We start from the raw sequence: 20616 nt of genomic DNA, 5'->3' as shown, positions 1-20616 counted from the left end.
CAAGTTCTTCCTCTAACGTAATTTGATTTTTTCTGAAAAGGGCTTGAGCTGGTTGCAATATGGATGTTTGAAACTCAGATCCAATTATGTCCGTGCGGATAGCCAAAGGTCCCAGTATGTCTGCAGAAAAAAAAAAATATGAGCTACTCTTCATTGCATTCTCTGTACAGAGTCTGGATTGTTGCTGGACATCCTCTTCTTCCTGACAGGGATTTTGCCCCAGTTTTTCCTCTGGCATGTGGAGTGACCTCACACTCCCTGCATGGGAAATATGGCAGCGATGCTGTGAAATGTCACGTTGGCACTGCTCACAAAGGCAGCGAGTTGCTGTGGGGTCTCATCCATGATGGTGGGAAACAAACTGGAACAAAAGTCACATTTAAAGGTCAGACCGCAACACTCATGAATACAGACCGGAGGGGCTGCATTAATTTTAATATCAGAGGATTGCATTGGGATTGCTGTATATAGATTGAACGGGAAAAGGGGGAAAAATGACCACAGCACAACATGATATATTTGTTGCATCCTTGCAAAACATGAGGGTAAAAATATTGTTTTTGATGAATGAATTGCATCATAAAACAATTAATCTCATAAAAAAATGGCTGTAATCTCACTGAAACATTTCACATTAGCATTTGAAAACAGGTTTGCCTAAAACATTCGCCTTGGTGTGCTCCTGCATCATGCAGGGATAATGCTGTTTGTGATCTTTCTTGGATTTCTCACCATCCAGGATTTTTCTTTACATTTTACCTCAGAGCAGAACGCTCCTAAAGTGAACAAATGGAAGGTGTACTGAGGAGGAATTTAACAATAGTGTCTTTAAAACAGAAGATGGAGAAACCCTTTTTGGATTATCCTCTATCTAACAGTTTATTAAGTTACAATTGTTTATTTGAAAATAAGAAAGTTAATTATCCAAATAGGGGAAAATGTATTTGTTTCAGTGACTAGATTGGCGCACGTAGATTGGTGTCATTTTATTGAGAAAAAAGTATGAACTGTTCAATAAAAATGTGAAAGAAATCTATAAGATGCTCTAAATAATAAACATTATAAAATAGTTCCATATAATATACGGACCAGGAACTCAGGAAAAATGTTTTTGGAAAAGATTAGTTGAATCATGTGGATACCAGAACAGCTGACCTGTTCACCATGAGTAAAATTACTTAGCAATCTTATCAAAACAGAAACCGGTGAATTCTGAGATTTAGCAGAGGTTATGGGACCTTAAAAAAATAAAACAAAGCTGAATCAGAACTCAACCAAGAAATACAATGACAACTAAAAGGTTGTAGATAAAAAAAAGAAAATAAAGTGTTCTAGGAACTTTTCTGGAACCTCTAAGGATGATTTCACACAGCATAATTTTTCATAAAGTGAAGAAAATTATGGACAACATTTAGCATCCTCTTCAGAAGAAGGTTGAGTGTCTTCAGTCTTCAGAGTGGGTTGAACGTGCAAGAAACCCTTTAACATCTCACATCCAAAATGAGGAGTAGGACTGATGTCAGATGGTAGAAAACTACAGGAAGGGGGTAACATTGGCTCATGGAATGTCCTAACGTTTTTAGAACATGTTTTTATCTATTTTTTTTTTTATGTTTTATTAATCAAAACATCTTTCATAATTATTTCATTTGATATAGATATGTGCACATTAGTTTGAGAGAAATTAAACTTTATTGAGGTGATACTTTTTTCACATGGCGGCATGTTCCAACTATATGGACATGCTAAATAAAGTAAACACAGTAAAACATGTGATAGAAGTAAAGAATATTTTGTTCTTTATGCAGAAATTCATTAAAATAAAAAAGCTCACACTAAATAAATTTGTTAAATCAAAGAAGCTGCACAAGATCAAATCTTGATGTATTAGTGATGGTTTGGACATTTTTTCTTAAACAATTTTCAATACAGTTTTATTATTCCTCAGTTAATTTGAATTAATTTGCCTTTTAAAAAAGGTTCAGGAAGCGATGAATGTCAAAGATTTATCAGTTCTCATCCTTGTGCTAATGGTTCACTTTGACGTTAATAGAAAGAATGCTTATTTTTGACATTTAATTATTAGTGGACTTTATTTTTGCATATCAGAATAGAGGGGGGCACAGGAAAGATGCATTGTACATTTTTACAAGCTCAAATCCTTTTAACACAATTCAAATTTTAATTGGTGAAGGAAAAAAAATGAGGAAACATTTACGTTTTTTCTTCCACATCACAATTGTTTACCGTTTGTGATGTTAATAAAAATACATACATCTACATACAAAATACATCTTTACAAGGCACTGTATGTAGCGAGCATTTAACGGTGCAGATGTCATTCCCAGGGGTTTGCACACAAAAAAATACCCCCCCAAAAAATAAAAAAATACTAGCTACAGGAATCCACACCCGACTGCTGCAAGAATGACTGGTTACAAAGACACTGGGAGGTTCAGCCTTAATGTTTTAATGGTAATAGGTTGTTCTGCTTGTCAGGTGTAAACTGGAGTTTAATAAACCCATAACAAATACCATGTTTTTAAATTGAAAGATGCAACATTTGAATTTTTATTTTGTATTTTCACTTTTTTAGAATTAATTGAACTCTTTTTACCTTTTAATTTGTTTGAATTTTTTTTTTACCATTTTACATTTTTAATAATTATTTAGTTTGACATCTTCTTTTGTAATTTTAATCTGAATTAGAGCACCTGAAATGTACCTGAACGCTGTTGAATAAATGAGAGAAAATATATTTTTTTAAACTAAGCAGACCAAGTTTTTTTATTTTATTTTATTACTGCATGTACAATATAATGTGCAACGCCCCAAATTCCCTCTGTAATTAGAACACAAGTAAGTACATAGCACTTCAGATTATTTTATTATGCAATTTTCTATTTTAAAGCACTTGTGGTCTGAGACAATTTGTCATATCAGTGCATCAGTCTTTTTGTATTTTGTATTTATTTATGCCCAGATTTTCAGTTTAAATGAGGAAAAACCAAAGATTCTTGCATTTTATTGTGCTTGATTTCCTCAGACAAATGAAGTCAAAGACAGGATTTCAAATCTAAAACTATTAATTTATTCTCATCACTGACTTTGCTGTTTTTATTTCTTTAACCAGTCTGATTCTGTCCTTTTTCATGTAAAATCCTTGACAAAAAATAGCTTCAGTTGCTATAGTGGCTTCCATGGTATGATAGCACAGGCACAAAGAAAAATTTAAAGCAGAGTTTTGCAAAAAAACTGACAAAATAAGAGCCCTATGGGACTCCATTCTTGTTTTTTTTTGCCATATTTCTCTTACTGCGGTGTCAGTGTTTGACAAGAACTCACAGATAAATTATAAAAGTTTATGTGCAGTGGAGCTCATGTCCATTAGCAGACACAGATCAGGCTATCAGCAGGCTCTGCTGCTACATGAGCACACAGCTTTTGGCTCGGTCTTTCCTAATGACAGGCGGGTCCCCGAGCATCTCAGTCCGAGGAGGCTGCTGTGAGGTCCGCTTGTTGGTGCGACGTGTGGTCACAGATTTGAGCTGAGGCCGATGGACGTTGAACACAGAGGCCAGCGTGGTGATGTGGAACACATCGCGGACGCTGTTTTCAGAATACTTCGAAGTGCACTCAGTATAGGCCACGGCGCCAATCTGCCTCGCCAAATTGGTGCCCTAAATACACAGAACATAAATATGTTACAAAACACATATATGCAGAAACTGAAACCTGGAAAAAAGAACATAGGAAGGAATAAAAGTAGGAGTGATAAAAAAGGACACAAGGATGGAAGGAAGGAGGGCATGAAGGAAAAGAAGAGGAAAGGAGGTATGAGGTAGGAAAGGAGACAAGAAAACAAAGGACACCACTAAGGAAGGACACAGATCAGAAAGAAGTACACAAAAAAAAGGAAATGATAAACATAAGGAAGGAAAGAAGCGAGGGAATGAGAATAAAAAGGAAGAGAAAGATGAAGGAAGTATAGTAGGAATCAAGGAGGGATAAAAACAGAAGTCAGGAAGAATGAAACACTATGAGAATATAGTCTAGAAGGATTCTGGAAAGCTACAATTTCCATACTCTTTTTCTTAAAACATTCCCAAACTTTTTAGGCCTTTAAAATCCCTAAATCAAATTCCAAAATTTTCAGAATCATTAAGAAAGGCTAAATATTGATAGTTTCAGACTTGCAATCCACCAGTATTCATTAATACACTTTGCTCGGTTTGTACAACTCCTTATGGTCACAAAGGGAAAACACAAACACAGCATCCTTTAATCCCTGCACCATAAAATTGATAGTTGTGTTGATTTATTTCATATTAGATCATCCATGCATTGTTTGGTGGTTATGAGATTGTAATGTTTGGTCAAACAGAGAGAAAATCACATTGCAGTTGAACTAATAAAAGCCTGATAGCTTGTTTGAGGCGAAGGGGGAAAAAATCCCTACGGCAATAAAATATTTAAGGTTTTTGCAACCGTAAAACGCAAACATAATGCTCTGGTTAATAATCGTGGTGTTAAACACCACCTCACATTTAACTCCAAACGTTTTTATTATCAAGAGTAGGTCAACTTTTTCAGAAGGTAGAGGCATTCTTTAAAGGGTTGCACTTTGTTTTAGGTTATAAGAGAACCTGTATTAGCATTAATTTCCACTGAGCAAACACTTTATAGAACAACCTTTTACTTTTCTTACAGCTGCAGGTATTTGGGGGTACAGCTTTGCAAATATGAAGGCAGAAATGTTTATGTTCATTCTTTTTTTTTTATTAATTTACGCTTAGTTAGATTAGATGGAGACCACCTGTTGACAGCTAATTTCAAGTCTTGATATAGATTTGCAATTTAATATAAAGGCCCATTTTGATAGGACTGTTCCAGTCCTTACATATCCTCTGTCTTAGCCCCAGTCTCAAAACCTTTGCAGCCATGAAAGATTTTCTTTTTTCAGTTGCCCTGTATTTAAGCTCAGTCTATCTTCCAATTTAATAAAACCAGCTGAAGTAACAGGATGTTTTCACACTTGGGATGGCATGTTTAGAGTCGGTTTTCCAACAGAGAATGTTGCTTTAGTGCAGAAATATCTAATTTAGTCCCCATCTAAACACATCACCTCCTTCCTTATTTATTCATTTAATACAGGAACCCAATTCCCCTTTAATTATCAAATAGTATTTGTAAACAGCAGATTTCACATGCGGACTAATTTCCATCTACTTGTTCCTTTGCAAATTGAAATTTGCATATACATAATGCACTTAGCATATACGTAATGTTGATAAATATTGCGATGCTGACATCAATTGCTGCATTTTCCTCTTTCCTTTCTGTCTCATTGTGGATTGCTGTGGACCTTTAGCATTTAGGGGAATGTCATTGGTGTGCAGAGTAAGCATCTGCTGCAGTGAGACTCTTAACTAATTGTTCCAATTAACATTTGGAAAATAACAGCCAAAAACTACTGCACTCTCATTTTTAATATGAATATTCCTCACAGTTATATCTAAATGATGGTATATCTGTGATATGCTGTACAGTCTACTGCTTTAGAAACACCCAATATATAGAGTGCACAGCTAGTTGACATGTCAGTGGTTTGTGCCACCTGAGCTGTGAGTCCAGAGTTACCATGGGCCTATTTTTTTTCGTTCATCTTCACGTTTGTCCTTCCAGTTTAAGCAGAAGGCTGGTTTGTAAGACAGCCATTTGCTTTCCGTTAAAAAAAAAAAATTATTGAAGAGAAAATTGTTAGATGTTTGGATGAAGTTTTATAACCTAAACCTGCTTTTAGCTTCCCGGCTAACGTCCTGACCTGTCTGCTGGGTAGAGTTATTCTTGCTTGAGTAAAATTTTGGCTCTACCTGCCACTGGTTTTCCTGATGCTGCCTAATAATCTCTACCAAACCTCTTAAAATACAATTAGATTTTATTTAGGCGTATACAAGTAAAGGGGGCTGAATACCTGAGCAAACAACGCATTTTAGATTTTTATCTTTAAAAAAAAAACTTTGTTTTTCTTATAAAACTCTAACTTTCTCTGTCATGGTTTGTCAGATAAAACCCCAAATACAGCAACATTGGATTTCTGATAGAAATGTGTTAAAATGGTGAAAAGAAAAGTCAAATTAATTCCAGTTTTGTTTCTTTTTTTTTTTTTATGCATTTGTTCCCTAAAGAATCCTTTAACGTATACATTTTGGCTCTTAATGTTATGATCTTACATTTTGGACTTTTTGGTGCTGTTTAAGTTTTCAATTTGGTTCTCAGCTATCCTTTATTTTATGCTATTCTATGTTTTTGTAAAGATTTATATCATTTTGTTTAATATATATATTTTAATCCTCCCTGTTATTCTATTTTCATTATTTTTGGTATTATTTATTCCTAGGTCTAGTTTTAGTGATAGTTAGTCTTTCTCTTATGTTTAGCTTATGTCTTCCATGGCTTCAGTGATATCTGTCCCTTCTCTTATCCTCTAGTTTTACCTGGTTATTCCTTATTTTGCAGTTAGTTTTATTCTCCTTTAGCCTTTTCTATTTACCTTTAGATCCTGTTGTTTCCACTGGTTATTCTTTGTTGTCCTCTAGTGTCCTTTCCTTTCCCCTTAGCTCCTTCTAGTTACTTCTGTTTACACCTGCTCCCTATCAGCTAATTAGTCCTCCCATTGTTCTGTTTCCCATATATACAACTCCTGTTCAGTTAGTCATTTGTTGAGTTTGAGTTCATGAGCTGCATCCTCCGAAGGCCAGATTCATTGGCCGGTTATGTCATAGCGAAGAGCCAAGGTCTGTTCGGACTCCTCGTTATGCAGCCGATAAATGCATCCCTTTATTTGCCCGTTTAGGGCAAAGATACACCGTATGTATCCTACGTAGCCTTGGATATCCTGGGATTCATTGTGAGTTAGAGCAAGCTGGCTGCTCTGTGCTCAAAGAAAAAAGGTAAATGGCGCCAAACAGTGGTGAATACTGTAAGAGCAGTTTAATATAATACCACTATGAGAATAGTTCTGTCTGAAATTAATGAGAGTAGCTTTTTAAATGGTTATTGGGTCAGATATGTGGCAGATAATATTTGTATTATTGAAATGTTTTATCTGCTCCTGTGCAAATGGATTTGGTTGACATTTAAGCACAGATTCCAATATCTGTGCAGTGTGGGGACAATAAATCTGACATTCGCGACGACAGGACTGCTGAGTATCCTCGAAAATTTTATTAGCACCCAGAACAACAGTGAAGACTTCAGTATCCATACTTTGCCTGCTTTGTGTGTTAACTCTCACGGTTGCCAAGCGACAATAGGGGCGGTGAAAGTCAAGGAAGGATGGACCTGTTTCACACAGCCAAAACTCTCCCTGTCTCCTTATTTTCATGGACATCGAAGGATGCAGTCCAGATAGACTGGGTCCTTGGAGGACGCAGCCTTTAAAATCGAACACACCCATTGCTGGATCATGATGGGGAAGATTCTCAGTCATAAAAAAGATTCTCAGTCGAAAAAAAGAAAATTAAAACAATCCACTGGACTCTGTTACCAAATGTGAAGACGTTTCGCTTCCCATCCAGGAAGATTTTTCAATTCAAATGAAGTAAAACATCTTCAGATTTGGAAACAGAGTCCAGTGGATTGTTTTAATTTCTATTGCTGGATCCTAGTAATTCCTTTGGATTATTCTTCTGTGTCTCCAAGTTTTTGATTCTGGCGTTATCTTTTTCTCGATTCTGGACTATGGATTCTGTATTTTTACATATTCTTTTATGTAAAATTTTGCAAGAAACCATTTCTGACTCTTCAGCATTTGGGTCCATAACAATATCAACCAACCTTGACAATTAGGACAACATGAGTGCATATTGATATAACATCAAGTCAAAACATTTGACCCAATTTCCTTCCAGATTTTGGAGACCAGAGCTGCATTTTGTCAAGAATGTCGTTTATCCAATTTAACTCCACATATCATATAAATCTGTTAATAATAATGAAATAATAATAAACTTTCCATAATAGCAGCTACAATTCTAGAAGATGTGATTTTTATTGGTGTAATCTTAAAGCTGGAGTTCAGCTCATCGATTTCACAGAGCAGATCTGAAGTGCTCGACTCACCAAACTGAGCAAGCAAAGGTCCTTTATTTTTGTTTAGTGAGAAAAAAAAATAATTAGTTGACAAAAGGCTGCCAAGATGTGTGATTTCACATTTACATGGAAATAGGCAATTAAAATTCACGTACGCCGCTGATCATTGCTCCGAGACGAAAACAAAACAATTGCTTTATCACACAACTGCTGTTTGTCTCCGTTTTTGTTCGATTCCAGCTCCTTCTATACTCGCTGAGTTTCTATATTTATGAAAGTTATGATGCGGAGCAAATACCACTCTTCAAATTAATTTTCAGAAGTTTTGGTTTGTGTACACTAGGGATGAAAGTAACTGCTCCTATTTGTTACTTTCCTCACAAATTTGTAAGTAAATCTGTGATAAAGGTGGTAATTGATTGTGGGTTTAATATTAGATGTAATAAAGAAGCTGAATATAACCAGATGCTGTTCAGTTTGTAATAAACAAATAAGTTAGGGTGCTGCACTCACCTGCTCGTGAGTAACGGGGATCTGTCTCTGTTTGGAAAGCTCTCTCATGACGCTGACGTCTGTCCTCATGTCCAGCTTGCAGCCGACCAAAACCACTTTGGCATTCGGGCAGAACTCCTTCTTCTCAGCTTGCCACTGTGTGCAAGATAGGAAAACATAAATCAATACATTCACCTTAAAAGGCTAATCAGTTATCCACTTTGGTTGGTATTTTAAAGAAATATAATTCTAATTTGCTTCAACTCATTTTCTAGATACTAACCAGAAGAGTGTTTAATTTAAACAGCAACTGTTAAATTACATTAAAATGCTAATTTTTTACCTCAGAATTTGACAAAAATAAATTAGTTAATAAGAACAATTGAAATGTGTTCACTTGCAAACATAGAAAAGACACAAAGGACATGTTGAGGATATAATATTTAAGCTCTTGGAGTAGCTTTAGTCCCATTTACACTACCTTTTTGAAATCGTGCCTAGAATGGTCTGAGCACGGTACCCAAGATAACTGTAAACTGAGTGTAAATGGAACTGGGCCATTCCAGACCCAAACGAACCACCCTAAATCTAGTACTAGTTCAACAGTAGGGCTCTGTATGGTAGGGTGACCAGACGTCCCCGATTTCCGGGGACTGTCCCCGTTTTGGACCACCTGTCCCCGGCTAAAGCTGTCCCCGGAAATGTCCCCGATTTTACCGAGGCGGAAAATCTTGCGTGTAGACTGTTATTACGGTAGAGCTGTTGCGCGCAAAAATAGGTATTACGGTAGCTGGTTGCGCTGCTGATAACATAAAGATAAGGAACAGAGCGCACCACTAGAAGGGAGGTAATGATCCGTTTGGATGTCAGCTGCCATTAAAACACAAAGAAGAAGAAGAGCGCATCACTTTTAAAACAGAAGAAGAAGAAGAAGTGGAAGTTCGTTTTTTACAACCTGTGGCAACTGATGGGGAGCTACGCTGAGTGATGGTAAGTGTGTTAATCAATTTATTTTATTCTGATCGGGCTGATCTTGTGATGAATGTTTGGTTTGTGTCCAGGTTAAAAAAATAATAAAAAGTAAGACAAGACCACGAGTTGAGCATGAGTAAAAGACGCTGGGTTAAAATGTAGCAAAATGATTGAAAACTCCTTGTAAAGCGCTAATCTGGTACGCTGGTTCTCCAGGGATCAACAAGGGTTTGTATAAAGATGATTTAGAATGGATAGGTGACCTTTAGTTTATATTTCAGATAGTTATTATAAGTAGAGTTATTTCAATTTGTTTTGATGATTTATGGTTGTGATTTATGAGCATAGACTTCCAGTTTTTGGTGTGCTTTTTTACTGCTCAGTTTGGATATATATGAACGTTCCTTGTGAAAAAATAGGAGTCAGTAACAGGAGAACTGAATAAGACAAGATCTACATGATCTGAGAATGATGGAGGAAGAGATAACCACCTGTTTAATGTTTATTTATTATGTGGTTTTTGCTTGTAGCTCCTAATATTGTGGTAATTAGCATTTTTAGTATTTAGATGAGATATTAATAATAATAAGTTTTCATGTTGCACATCCTAATTTGTTTTGGTGGTGATTTTGATTATATAATGTCTCTGTTTTAGAATAATGTAAGATTGATGCTGGAGGAGTGAGGAAGAAGATAGAAAGACAGAAAGGAGATTGAATGAGAGAGGAGGAATCTAGGAACTCTGATAGAAAAAACGGTTGACAAGAAGGGAGAAAATTTTACTTTGAGGAGTAAAGCAGAGAGCAGGCAGAAGTCAAAAGAGGGCTAGAAACAAAAGCGAAGGTGGAGAGGGAAGAAAACAGACAAGACTGAATGACCAGATGGCTCTTTCAAAGAAGAGGAAGTGTCATTTTACGGAGAAATTACAATCAGAATTTCCATTGGGAAATTATATATGTATATGTTATTGCTGTTTATAAATATGAACTATTCTTGGATTATATACATTGTGTTGATGTTAAGCCTATTCTGCTGTTCAATGGTTAAACTTGTTTAAGATATTTAAAAAGGTTATTTTGCTTTTTACTTGCTATGTCTTCTCTTATATTATTTTACCCAAATTACCAGGGCCACTGCCTCAGACCCTGTTCAGTTAATATTTCTGTTTCAAATATTTAAAATGTATAATATGTATTAATAAAGTTCAAGTGATAAAGCGTTGACATGATTTGAGTGATAAACTAACATATTGAGTGATGTAGTGTGCAAAGTATGCTGTGGAACACAGAGTGGCTGTATACTCAGGTTAGTAGGAAAAATGAACCTGCTACTTTGAGACACACAGGCCCCTGATGTGGCTAGGTGACAGTAAGAAACATATATGAACCTTTACCTGCAGGCTTGACTACTACTTGTTTTTTTATGTTAATGAAGAAAAAAATATTTCTTATAGGCATGTACAGTAGATGTAAACAGAATAAGTATTTGTTGCACTTTTTTGAAGAGGTGGGGAAACTGTCTCAACAGACAGCCACAGGCATAGAATAAATGTTTGTATTTACTTTTCTAAATTTCTTTTCCTCATGTCACTCTCCCCTTAGGAGGCGGCAGAGCTCTTTGGGCCCGACAAAATTGGAAAGCCCTGCTAATGACCCTTGACCCCTCCGCTCCCACCCCCACCACTTTGCCCCAGCCCAGAGACACAGTTCTAGTTTTCTACTAATAACACTATTCATGTTATTAATCTTAGGATACACTAAACGTTTGGAAAGGCACATTCCTGGCTTTTACACTTGATTTTTGTTGTTTAAATATTAATAAATATGTAAAAATATATGAAACCATTACTGTCCCCATTTCCTAATTTCATCTCGATAAAATGTATTGATTTTTATCCACGAGCAAGAAATGTCCCCAGATTTGATTTCAGAAATCTGGTCACCTTACTGTATGGTTCATCTGTGGCACCGTTCTCTGATAACAAAGAGTGCCTGAGCAGAACGCGTCATCTCCTATTTACAGTCAGCTGACTCTTTTAGCAGGTTTTTAGGCTCGTCCTGCTTGCAATTCACAGATCTCTTTACCTGTTCACAACACAAACTTCTTCTCAGCCTATTAACAATAAATGGCATCAAAAGAGTGACCTGGGATGGTGCAGAGACAAAGGCTCTCAATATATGGTTATTATCCAAGCTATGTTCCACTTTAAAACTGGTGCAATCTCTCTGTTAGCACCCTCCTCTGTATATTTAAATCTACATGTTTTTTCATCACACTATGATGCGTTTTAAAATCCTTTTTTGCAGAGGAGAAGTTTATGCAAGTAGCTATTTTCCATGTAACCGTTTCCTTATTCATAAAGATGATCTCATATCTGTCTTACTTGAATTTCTTGTTTATCCATTTTGATGAGTGGCTTAGACAAATATGCACCTGAGTCACATCATATTTATACCTCTAAAAAAAAAAAAGCCACTCTGATCAACAACAACAAAAAAGCAATGTTTGCTTAAATTAATCAGTTTTTATGACTAAATAAATTTAATAAAATTAAAGATTGATTTTTTTCCTTTCAGTGTTATGCTTCTATGATAAAAGACACATTAATTTTAAGGCCTTTTCCACACCTTTTTCTCAAGGGAGATGATATATAATTTTTACTGTAAATGTACTGCTGCAGTTTTGTTTTCAAATCTTGCCAACAGTCATGAGATTTGAAGACAAAGATGGACAACACTCATTACAGACTACAGACATGACTTTAGCTATTAGACGCTTCTCATCCATCTTTCTCTCAGAGACTCCTTTCAGTATCTTCCCACACTGAGGCAGAGGGAGCATTCTGATCACTGCTGCTCTATTTGTTTTGCCTTACAAAGACGTCTTCTTTTCTCCTGTATGCCCGGCTGCTGCTGTTGTTGCTACAGGTCCTGTGTGTGCAACTGGTGAAACGCAGCCGTTCACATGAGTCACAAAGGGCCCATGGGAAGAGCAGCTTATTGTCTGTTTTACTGTTAAGAACTGGTGCATAAAGGAGCGTCAGAATGCGAGCTGCTGGAGCAGAGAGTCTGGTTCATCAAAGGGACAACATGAAGCTTTGTTTTGCAGTTCAGTCTAAAAATACAAGCGTGAACAAGGATGGTGCAAAATAAAAACATGCAAAAACCAGTTATGCAAAGGTGTAGATAAAAGAAAGCTGCAACAGATGAACATTAATGGGTTTAGTCACTGGTTAAAGACAGAATAGCTACTAGTAGCTAAGACTTTTATACTGAAAGATATTTGTTTGGTTCACTAGAAAAGAATCATGTCTTGCAAAACTAACACAAACAACTATAATTTCTAACAAAAAATAAATAAAAAATCTAAAAAAAGATATAAAAATCTATTTAAATTTTTTTTACTTCCTTTTTTGTACACTTCATGTTGTTTATTTTACAGTTATTGTAGTTATTTGTAGTTATTTGAGAGAAAAACACTTTGGTTTTAAAACAAAACTTAAATTATAATTTTACCTTAAATACAGTACATGGTACAGATGCTGTTATGAGCAAGAAATGCATGTAGATTTATGAAATAATGCTTTTTAAAAGTGTTTGCAGGATTTTAAAATTAATTAGCTTGGGTAGCAAACACATTAATGTTGTTATTTATTAGTTCTTTCTTTTCAGACTATTTTTTACTACTTTAAAGTTGTTGCTATTTTCAATTTTTTCGTCTTTTTACTTATTTTGTTTAGTTTTTTTGTTATTTTGTTTTTTATACATGTATTTCTGTCTCCTGCCTAGATCTTTCAGAGCTTGTGATAAAAACTTTGCAAAGAGAAATGTAGGTGATGCAAATCCATGTCTTTAAGCAGCCTGCCCAAGACAGAAGCAAACTAAGCACCTGCTTAGGGCATATACAGAAAGGGGTCTATAACAGTTGTTAACTTCAACCTAACACACTTAAAAATCATTAAGGCCTTATCATGCCGTATCAACAAAGGCTGAACTTAACCAAAAAAAAAGAAAACAACATCATTACTGCCTTAAGATGTTCTTAAACTTAGCAGCAATATGTTTTTTTTCTTTCCTTTCAAAGAAGATATCTTTTTTTTTTAACCGCTCCAATTACATTTCTTATAAATTCTTATTTCTTGTTAGCCTTTAGAAATTTACAAGATTTCTGAAGTACTAGAAACTGCTTATTATATGTCAATACTTATCCAACTCCTTAATAACAGCAAAGCAAAATAAAGAAAAGTGCAAATTACAGTATGGGGCATCTTGCGATGAGAGACTAAGAAGAGAGCATGTACATAAATGTATCATTCACAAAGGTTGAAGTGTCGAAAGGAGGATGGAAGCTGCTTTTTTTTTTATTTTAGGTTATATGAGACATATAAAGACACTCTAAAATGCAAGATAGAGACTTCTGCACAGACTGAGAATGGAGGCACACAAAAGAGAGCGATAAAAGGAGTAAGGAAAGCTCTGAAAGCAAAATTGGTGTGTGCAAACACTGATTTGTGGGAACGCTGTCAGAGAAAGTCGAACAGAAATGTATTTGAGGATGAAAGCAGATGGAGAGTAAGGCCAAAGCAAACCTGACAAAAGAGACACCAGATATCGCATCAAACCAATGCAGACCCAAATCATTCAAATCTTTCACTTTGACTTTTAATCTTTTGAACTAAACACTCAACATGACACTTTTGCATTATGTGTATGCATTTTAAATGTGCTTATTCATCACCATTTACTAAGGTCATTTAGTCAGGTCAGGGATAATGCTAAAGTGGACCCCTGTAAATGTGGGAATGTGCCCTCAATGAAAAACAACTGTTTTGTTTTGGTTCGACGATCTCACTGACGAATGATGGCAGGAATGCTTGAGGCTGAAAGCACATCAATCACCGTGCACCAACTAAACTAAAAACAGTTGGCGGTAAGAAAACACAAAGGTTTTAAATTAAGTACACTCGCTTTTATAATTTTTTATATCTTACATTTTCATTTCATGCTTTTACTGTTTATCTACCTCATCCTGTTTGATTTTAAAATGTAGCAAAAAAGCAACACATGGTATCATATTGCAGCCACTAAATTATTTATAGTAGAGCTAAAGTGCATTCATTAGTTTTACACATTGAATTTTAAGTTAATTAATTATTCAATGTACTGAATATTAGTTGTAAAACAAAACTTGCTGTCCTCCTGATTCCAGTCTGTATGTCCCAATTGGAGGTAACTTGAAGCCGTTTTCCGTGTCATTGCTTTGCATTGGAAGATAGATTGCAGACACATTAGCATGCTATTTGCAGCATGCAGTGAACATAACTCATGCTACTAGAATTATAATTTCTATGTTGGCACATTTTGGAGTAAAGTATTGAGACTGGATTTTGATGAACTACTGGTTTCAAATCTGATGACATAATACGATACGAGTTAAAGGTATGAGTGGAAGGTGTTCCAACAAGGACAAAACTTCAGACAGAATAGAAGGCAAAGATTTCTTCTTTGGTAACCTAAAATGTGGTTTGTGTGTTGAAATCATCCATAGGGTGTTTTTAAATGTTTTTTTTTTCTGTCTATATTTAATTTAGGAATAAGAAACACAATGCAAGTTAAGCTTCTCTTAGTGCATTTATTTTTACTGTGTAGCTTATTTTCTAGAATGTAATTGTCAAAATACTCTGATTCCTCTGTTTCAATAAGGAGTTTGCATTTTGGGGCTCCTGAAGTGAAAGCAGCTGTTTGAACATCAACAGTGGCTCCTAATTACTTTTGCTGAAATAGAATACCAACTTTAACTGTAGATATAAATACAATAAAAAAGGAAGTAACATTTCAGTTTTTATTATAAAATCATTGCACTGAATTTACACAAGATAATACTAAAATGAAAATATTATTTTTATTTTGCCAATTTTTTCACCCATTAGGCAGGAAACTGTAAAGGATTTTTACCATAATTTTCCACAGATATCAATATTGCAGAAAAATGTGTGCTTCCACTTTTGCCAACGACATATTTTCTTTGTTTTAAACCCATCTGTATTTTTTTTTTTTTTTTTATAAATGACAATGTTCTTATAGTAGATTTTTATCAAACAGTAAAAGTTATTTTCTCTCTAAATGTCATAGAACATCTGTGGGTCTAAACAAGTTTCATTTAACGGGACTCATGGTACAAATTGGTCTTTGGATAATGAGGGATGCAGACCCCTGGTGTAGACTAAACATCCTCATGAATGATTTATGACTAGTGCAGGGTCTAAGTCCAGTACTAAAGAGCTGCCTTTCTGCAACTTTTAATGCATATCCTCTCTAACACGCCTAAACCAAATTAGTGGATTGTTATCAGGCCTCTATGGAGCTGAATGACAGTTGATGAGGGAACAAAGCCTTTTGGCTGATTTTAAATTGCGAAAATTGTAGATTCATGCTCAGATCCCTTTACTTTTCACTGGTTTGACAATAAGAACACTATTGTGGATAGAAAAATAAACTCCTGAATCCAGACTGCCTTTAAGCTTATGGACATCATCACACGACGGACATGCACATGGATGATGCGAATCAAATTGGAAACACAGCCTTTCAGAAAAAAATTACAAAGAACAAAATCAAACAATTTTAGCAAACAGATCATACTCTACCCCAAAATATGAAGGTACGGGCATTTGCATGTGACACAAAGAGAACAAGTGAAGAATTAAAGTACTTTTGTTCAACTCTGAGAAGTCTTCAGCCTTGGCGGACATTCCAATGCAAACTGAGCTAATGATAGGAAGCATCCTGCTTCCTCTTCCTACCTCCTTCCTTACTGCCAGGACTTATCAGACATCCCTTAACATGGCAACCACTGATACCCTTTTGGTTTAGGGGGTAGTGTCCTTACCAATTTTCCCAATTCGGATGGACCATCCTGATTCGGCTGTGCCTCAGAGAGGATTACTATAGTACAGAAACTCTCTGGGAAAGACGCACATGGACTAGCCTGATTTATTGTCATTTAGAGTCTGCTGGGTGCTACACTGCATACCGTTAACATTCATTTGAAAGGGATGTCTTATACACAATCCCAGCTGTAGGAAGATTCCATGCACAATGATTATTGTAGCCGACCTAAATTACTGTGGCTTAATTTATGAGCTTGAAAATTCATATTTGTTCATTTCTATATTATTTCACCTTATTTCAACCTTTTCTCTAAATTTCAAATGCCACCTTAAATATAAACTCACATCAGGGATTGAAATCTAGTCATACTTAAAGATGTTTAAGGAACTGATTTGAGATCTGTTTTGTTCAAAGATTAGAATCTACACTAGTAACACATTGCTCATCATTTTTAATGCACCCAAACCCTAAGTGAACATTTTTACTACTAGGGTTTGTACAATATAAATGATTTAATGGGATACAAAAAGACAGAAAGCAAACTATCAGTTTATCAGAGCATGCCAGGAGCTATTTTTCAGCAAGAGGTCAAAGTTGATGGGAGAACAAGTATTTACTTTAAAGTAATTCAGAGGGGATTTCTTGGTTGTTGTTTTTTTTTAATTTATTCTGCTTTTTATAAATGAAATGCAGAATTATAAAAACAGTTTATACAGGGTGAGATAATAGACTTGCCAGTTGCTATATTTTTTTTTTTAAACAGAGTTTAAATGAGCTGTGCAACAGTCAAAGTATATGCGGAAACCTTAAAACAAAACATGGATCTTAGTAAACGAAGCCTAAAACAAACCTACTGTCCTGAACCACGATAGGCTTCTAAGAACAAGTGTGTCTTCAAAAAGCATGGGCGCTAATCTACCAGAGGTTTGACTATGCAAAAACACTTTGATAGCACACACAAAGCTGATCTACCTACCAGGTGTGCATACAGTTTGTACCTCTAAATGTAATGTCTTAATGTAATTTATAAGAGTGTGTCCCTTCATAAATATACCTAACATATATTGGTGACCAGACTATGTAACACACTGAGAGGAATATATGCAAATGTGATGCAAAACTACCCATAAAACATTAAGCTATATCCTGTGAAGGGACGGGCAAAGGTCATTTCCTCTGTTGATGATTTTAGGGTAACTGTAGTCTTTGAAAAAAGACTGAAAACATTTATTTTTTCCAGGTTCAGTGTTTTACTTTTTTTTTTTTTTACCAGTACTTTGAGATACATAGATACCTCCCAATTCCATACGCTTAAACCAATCTGCTCTCCAAAAACTCCAGTAAACCAGTGAACACTTTTGCTCCCGTTATCAATTGTGCAGGCAATCTTAGTGGATAAAATGCAAAGCACCCACTAATTGCATATGCAATATTTTATTTCCAGTAGTGCTTTAGTGCTCCTTATGCGAGATCCTTGTGAATCAGTTCCTTGGTGTTATGGTTTTAAGTAATAAATAAAAAAAAAAAAACAGGTTTTTTTCTCAATAAAAAAAATCAAAAAAGATAACACTAGGAAAGAAAAGAAAAAATAATAATGACCAGAACTGAACAAAGACACAAATATAAACGTATAACTAAAAACCCAAATAATGAGGAACATAAAGCATCATTACTCATTTACACTTTAGCAAGAAATGACGCACTGACCTTTTTTACCACGCTGTCCAGGCTATCCGGACTGCTGATGTCAAAGCAGATAAGCACAGCGTCCGAGTCGGGATACGCTAATGGCCGCACATTGTCATAGTAGGCTGAACCTGAGGGGTCAAAAAGACATTTCCAGATGGGTTATGTTTGGTTTTATTAGTCTAGTGGAAATTCAAGCAGTTGGACACTTTCAGAGGAACACATTTGATTAGATGAATCCAGTCACTCCAGGAGGGGACTATAACTGGATGTGATTTATTGCCTCTCAAACAGATGTGTGACAGGGATATAGTGAGCAGCTTTAACAATGTGTCACCTGGTATTTGGCACCTTTTTATGCCAGTGGCCCAGACTGAATTGGCTTCTGTGACGGGGGCAAGGGGACACATTCCGATCCAGAGAGGACGACGTTCCCTTCGCATTTTTCCCCACTGACAGCACTAAGTGTCTTTGTTACCAAACTCATTGCTTTGTGAAGTCAACAAAAACATGTTCAGCAGAATGTCCCCATGGAACCCGACTGAAAGCAACTCCTACACAAAAATGTGAGTTTAAAGTTTCACTTGAAGCGACAGATTGATTTATGGTAAAATGACATTTGAATATTTGGATTCCATATGCAGATCTCTAGATTTCGTATTTCTTAAGAGAACTTATGTGCTTGTCTTTACCCTCATGTCTAGTTTGGTATAATTCATGTTTGTTAAATTAATTCTTAAATGTATGTATAAAGCCTCAAAAAACTATTGAACCCCACCATCCAGAAACTTCAATGTTTTTAATTGGCCTTGATAGGATTTTATTCGACAGTCCATCACAAAGTAGCTCATTATCGTGAAATAAATTAATTGATGAATAGTTTTCATAGGTATTAGAGGGTAAACTCTATAAAAATTGGCATGCAATATCCCACTGCCCTTTTGGTCGAAGCAGAATAAAATTCTCCAATTTAAATTTAGTCCAACTGAACTCTGTAGAACTGTAGAAAGGATGCATAAGAAATGGAGCACAAACTGTAAAGCCATACAGTCAAAAGGAAAACATAACTAGTTTAAAAAAGGATTTAACAGACAACTAGAATAACAGAATCAGAGGAATGTAGACCACAAACTTGAACTTCCTGTTTTTTCCCCCTCTGTTTTATTCTTTAAGTTGTTTGTGAATAAATCAGGCATCCACATATCATAGAGCTCTAGCAGATCTAAGAAAAGTTCATCAACAATTAGGATGCATTAATCCTGGGGTGTCCAAAATTTGGCCCAGGGATTATTTGTGGGCCTCTGGGTAATATTAAGTGGTCCTTAATCACAACTCCATGCAGAAAGACCTCAGGCTTGGAATCGAACCCGGAAACCTTCTTACTGCAAGGCAGCAGAGCTAGCCACTGCTACACCATGGAGCTCTCAAAGGCAACATTTCAAAGGAAATGTTAGGGTGCATAGTACAGTTTTTTTTAATCAACCACGGTTAATTTTGGGGATTTATTTTCAATTATTTGACTGTAGATAGGAACACAGAAATTCAAGGACTTGACCTGAAAAGCAAAGGTGAGATCCCTGATTTATCAAATTAAAACTAATCCATATAGATAACAACATAACCATAAAATCCAAAGACGGTCAACCTTAAATAATCATCTGCTGCTCTTTTCTCTTTTAACTGGGTGAACCTGCAAGAGCCTTTTTATGTTTTGCATCTATAATAACCTCTTTTACGCATAAATTTGTTTGTTTTTGGAAAAATATTCCCTGTTTGTTGTTGAGCTTATCAACAAAAACAATTAATAAAGAAAACTGTTCAAAGTGCTTGTTCGCATTTCTGGGCCTCTTAGCAAGAGGTGCATTAATCAGTTCATGTTCTTTTTAAAGATTTCTAAAAAAAAAAATAAAAGTAGAGCATGATTTTTTTTTTCTGTTTAATAAAACAGTTGTTCTATTTTTCTTAACACATAGCATCACTAGTTCTCTCTACGTTCTGTGGAACATCAGCTAGAAAAAATAAAATCCTTTTGCTCAAAATCCTTTCAGACTTTTATCCCACAGTTACTGAGTTACTGAGTCAAAATTATAATGTTCCCTCTGACTCATTAAAAGCCATTTTCTCCTCTGTGTTTTTGACAGTGTGATAAAATGCCCAGAGGTCTCTGTAGAGTCCCTTAAACACACACACACACGCAGTCCTGCTCCTTTATGGAGACTTTGCATTGATTTCCATTCATTTTACAATCAGTCGTGTTTCCTATACCAGGGCCTTACCCTAACCCCAGCCATAATAAACACATAACTAACCCTAAACTTAATTCACAGGCTAGTCTTAAACCAAACCTCCAACCAAGAAAGTTTTCCTTATGCCCTAGTAAGTTCCCAAAAAGTAGCATACTCATGGGAAATTGCTGCAGAAAAAAAGGGCCTAGGGAAAATTGGCCTATCACTAGGTAACAAATACAGAGGCTCTGGCAGCA

At 35.7% G+C, this 20616-nt stretch overlaps 1 protein-coding gene across 1 annotated transcript in view; it reads right to left on the bottom strand.

The window, feature by feature from the left end:
• Positions 1-2074: 2074 nt before the first annotated feature.
• LOC119792214 (rho-related GTP-binding protein RhoN-like) overlaps positions 2075-20616 on the bottom strand; it is a 41840-nt gene continuing 23298 nt past the window's right edge. Inside the window, exons 3-5 of the mRNA XM_038298740.1 lie at positions 18156-18265; positions 8608-8742; positions 2075-3680 (exon numbers count right to left, since the gene is read on the bottom strand). Coding sequence (XP_038154668.1) covers positions 3426-3680; positions 8608-8742; positions 18156-18265 — 500 coding nt within the window. The 3' untranslated portion in view covers positions 2075-3425. The remainder of the gene's footprint in view (positions 3681-8607; positions 8743-18155; positions 18266-20616) is intronic.

Source organism: Cyprinodon tularosa, unplaced genomic scaffold (genome assembly GCF_016077235.1).
Source record: "Cyprinodon tularosa strain WSP-4 unplaced genomic scaffold, ASM1607723v1 ctg413, whole genome shotgun sequence".
Classification (NCBI taxonomy): Eukaryota; Metazoa; Chordata; class Actinopteri; order Cyprinodontiformes; family Cyprinodontidae; genus Cyprinodon; species Cyprinodon tularosa.
Note: the sequence above shows the minus strand (reverse complement) of the source record. Positions and strands in the feature narration are given on the sequence as shown.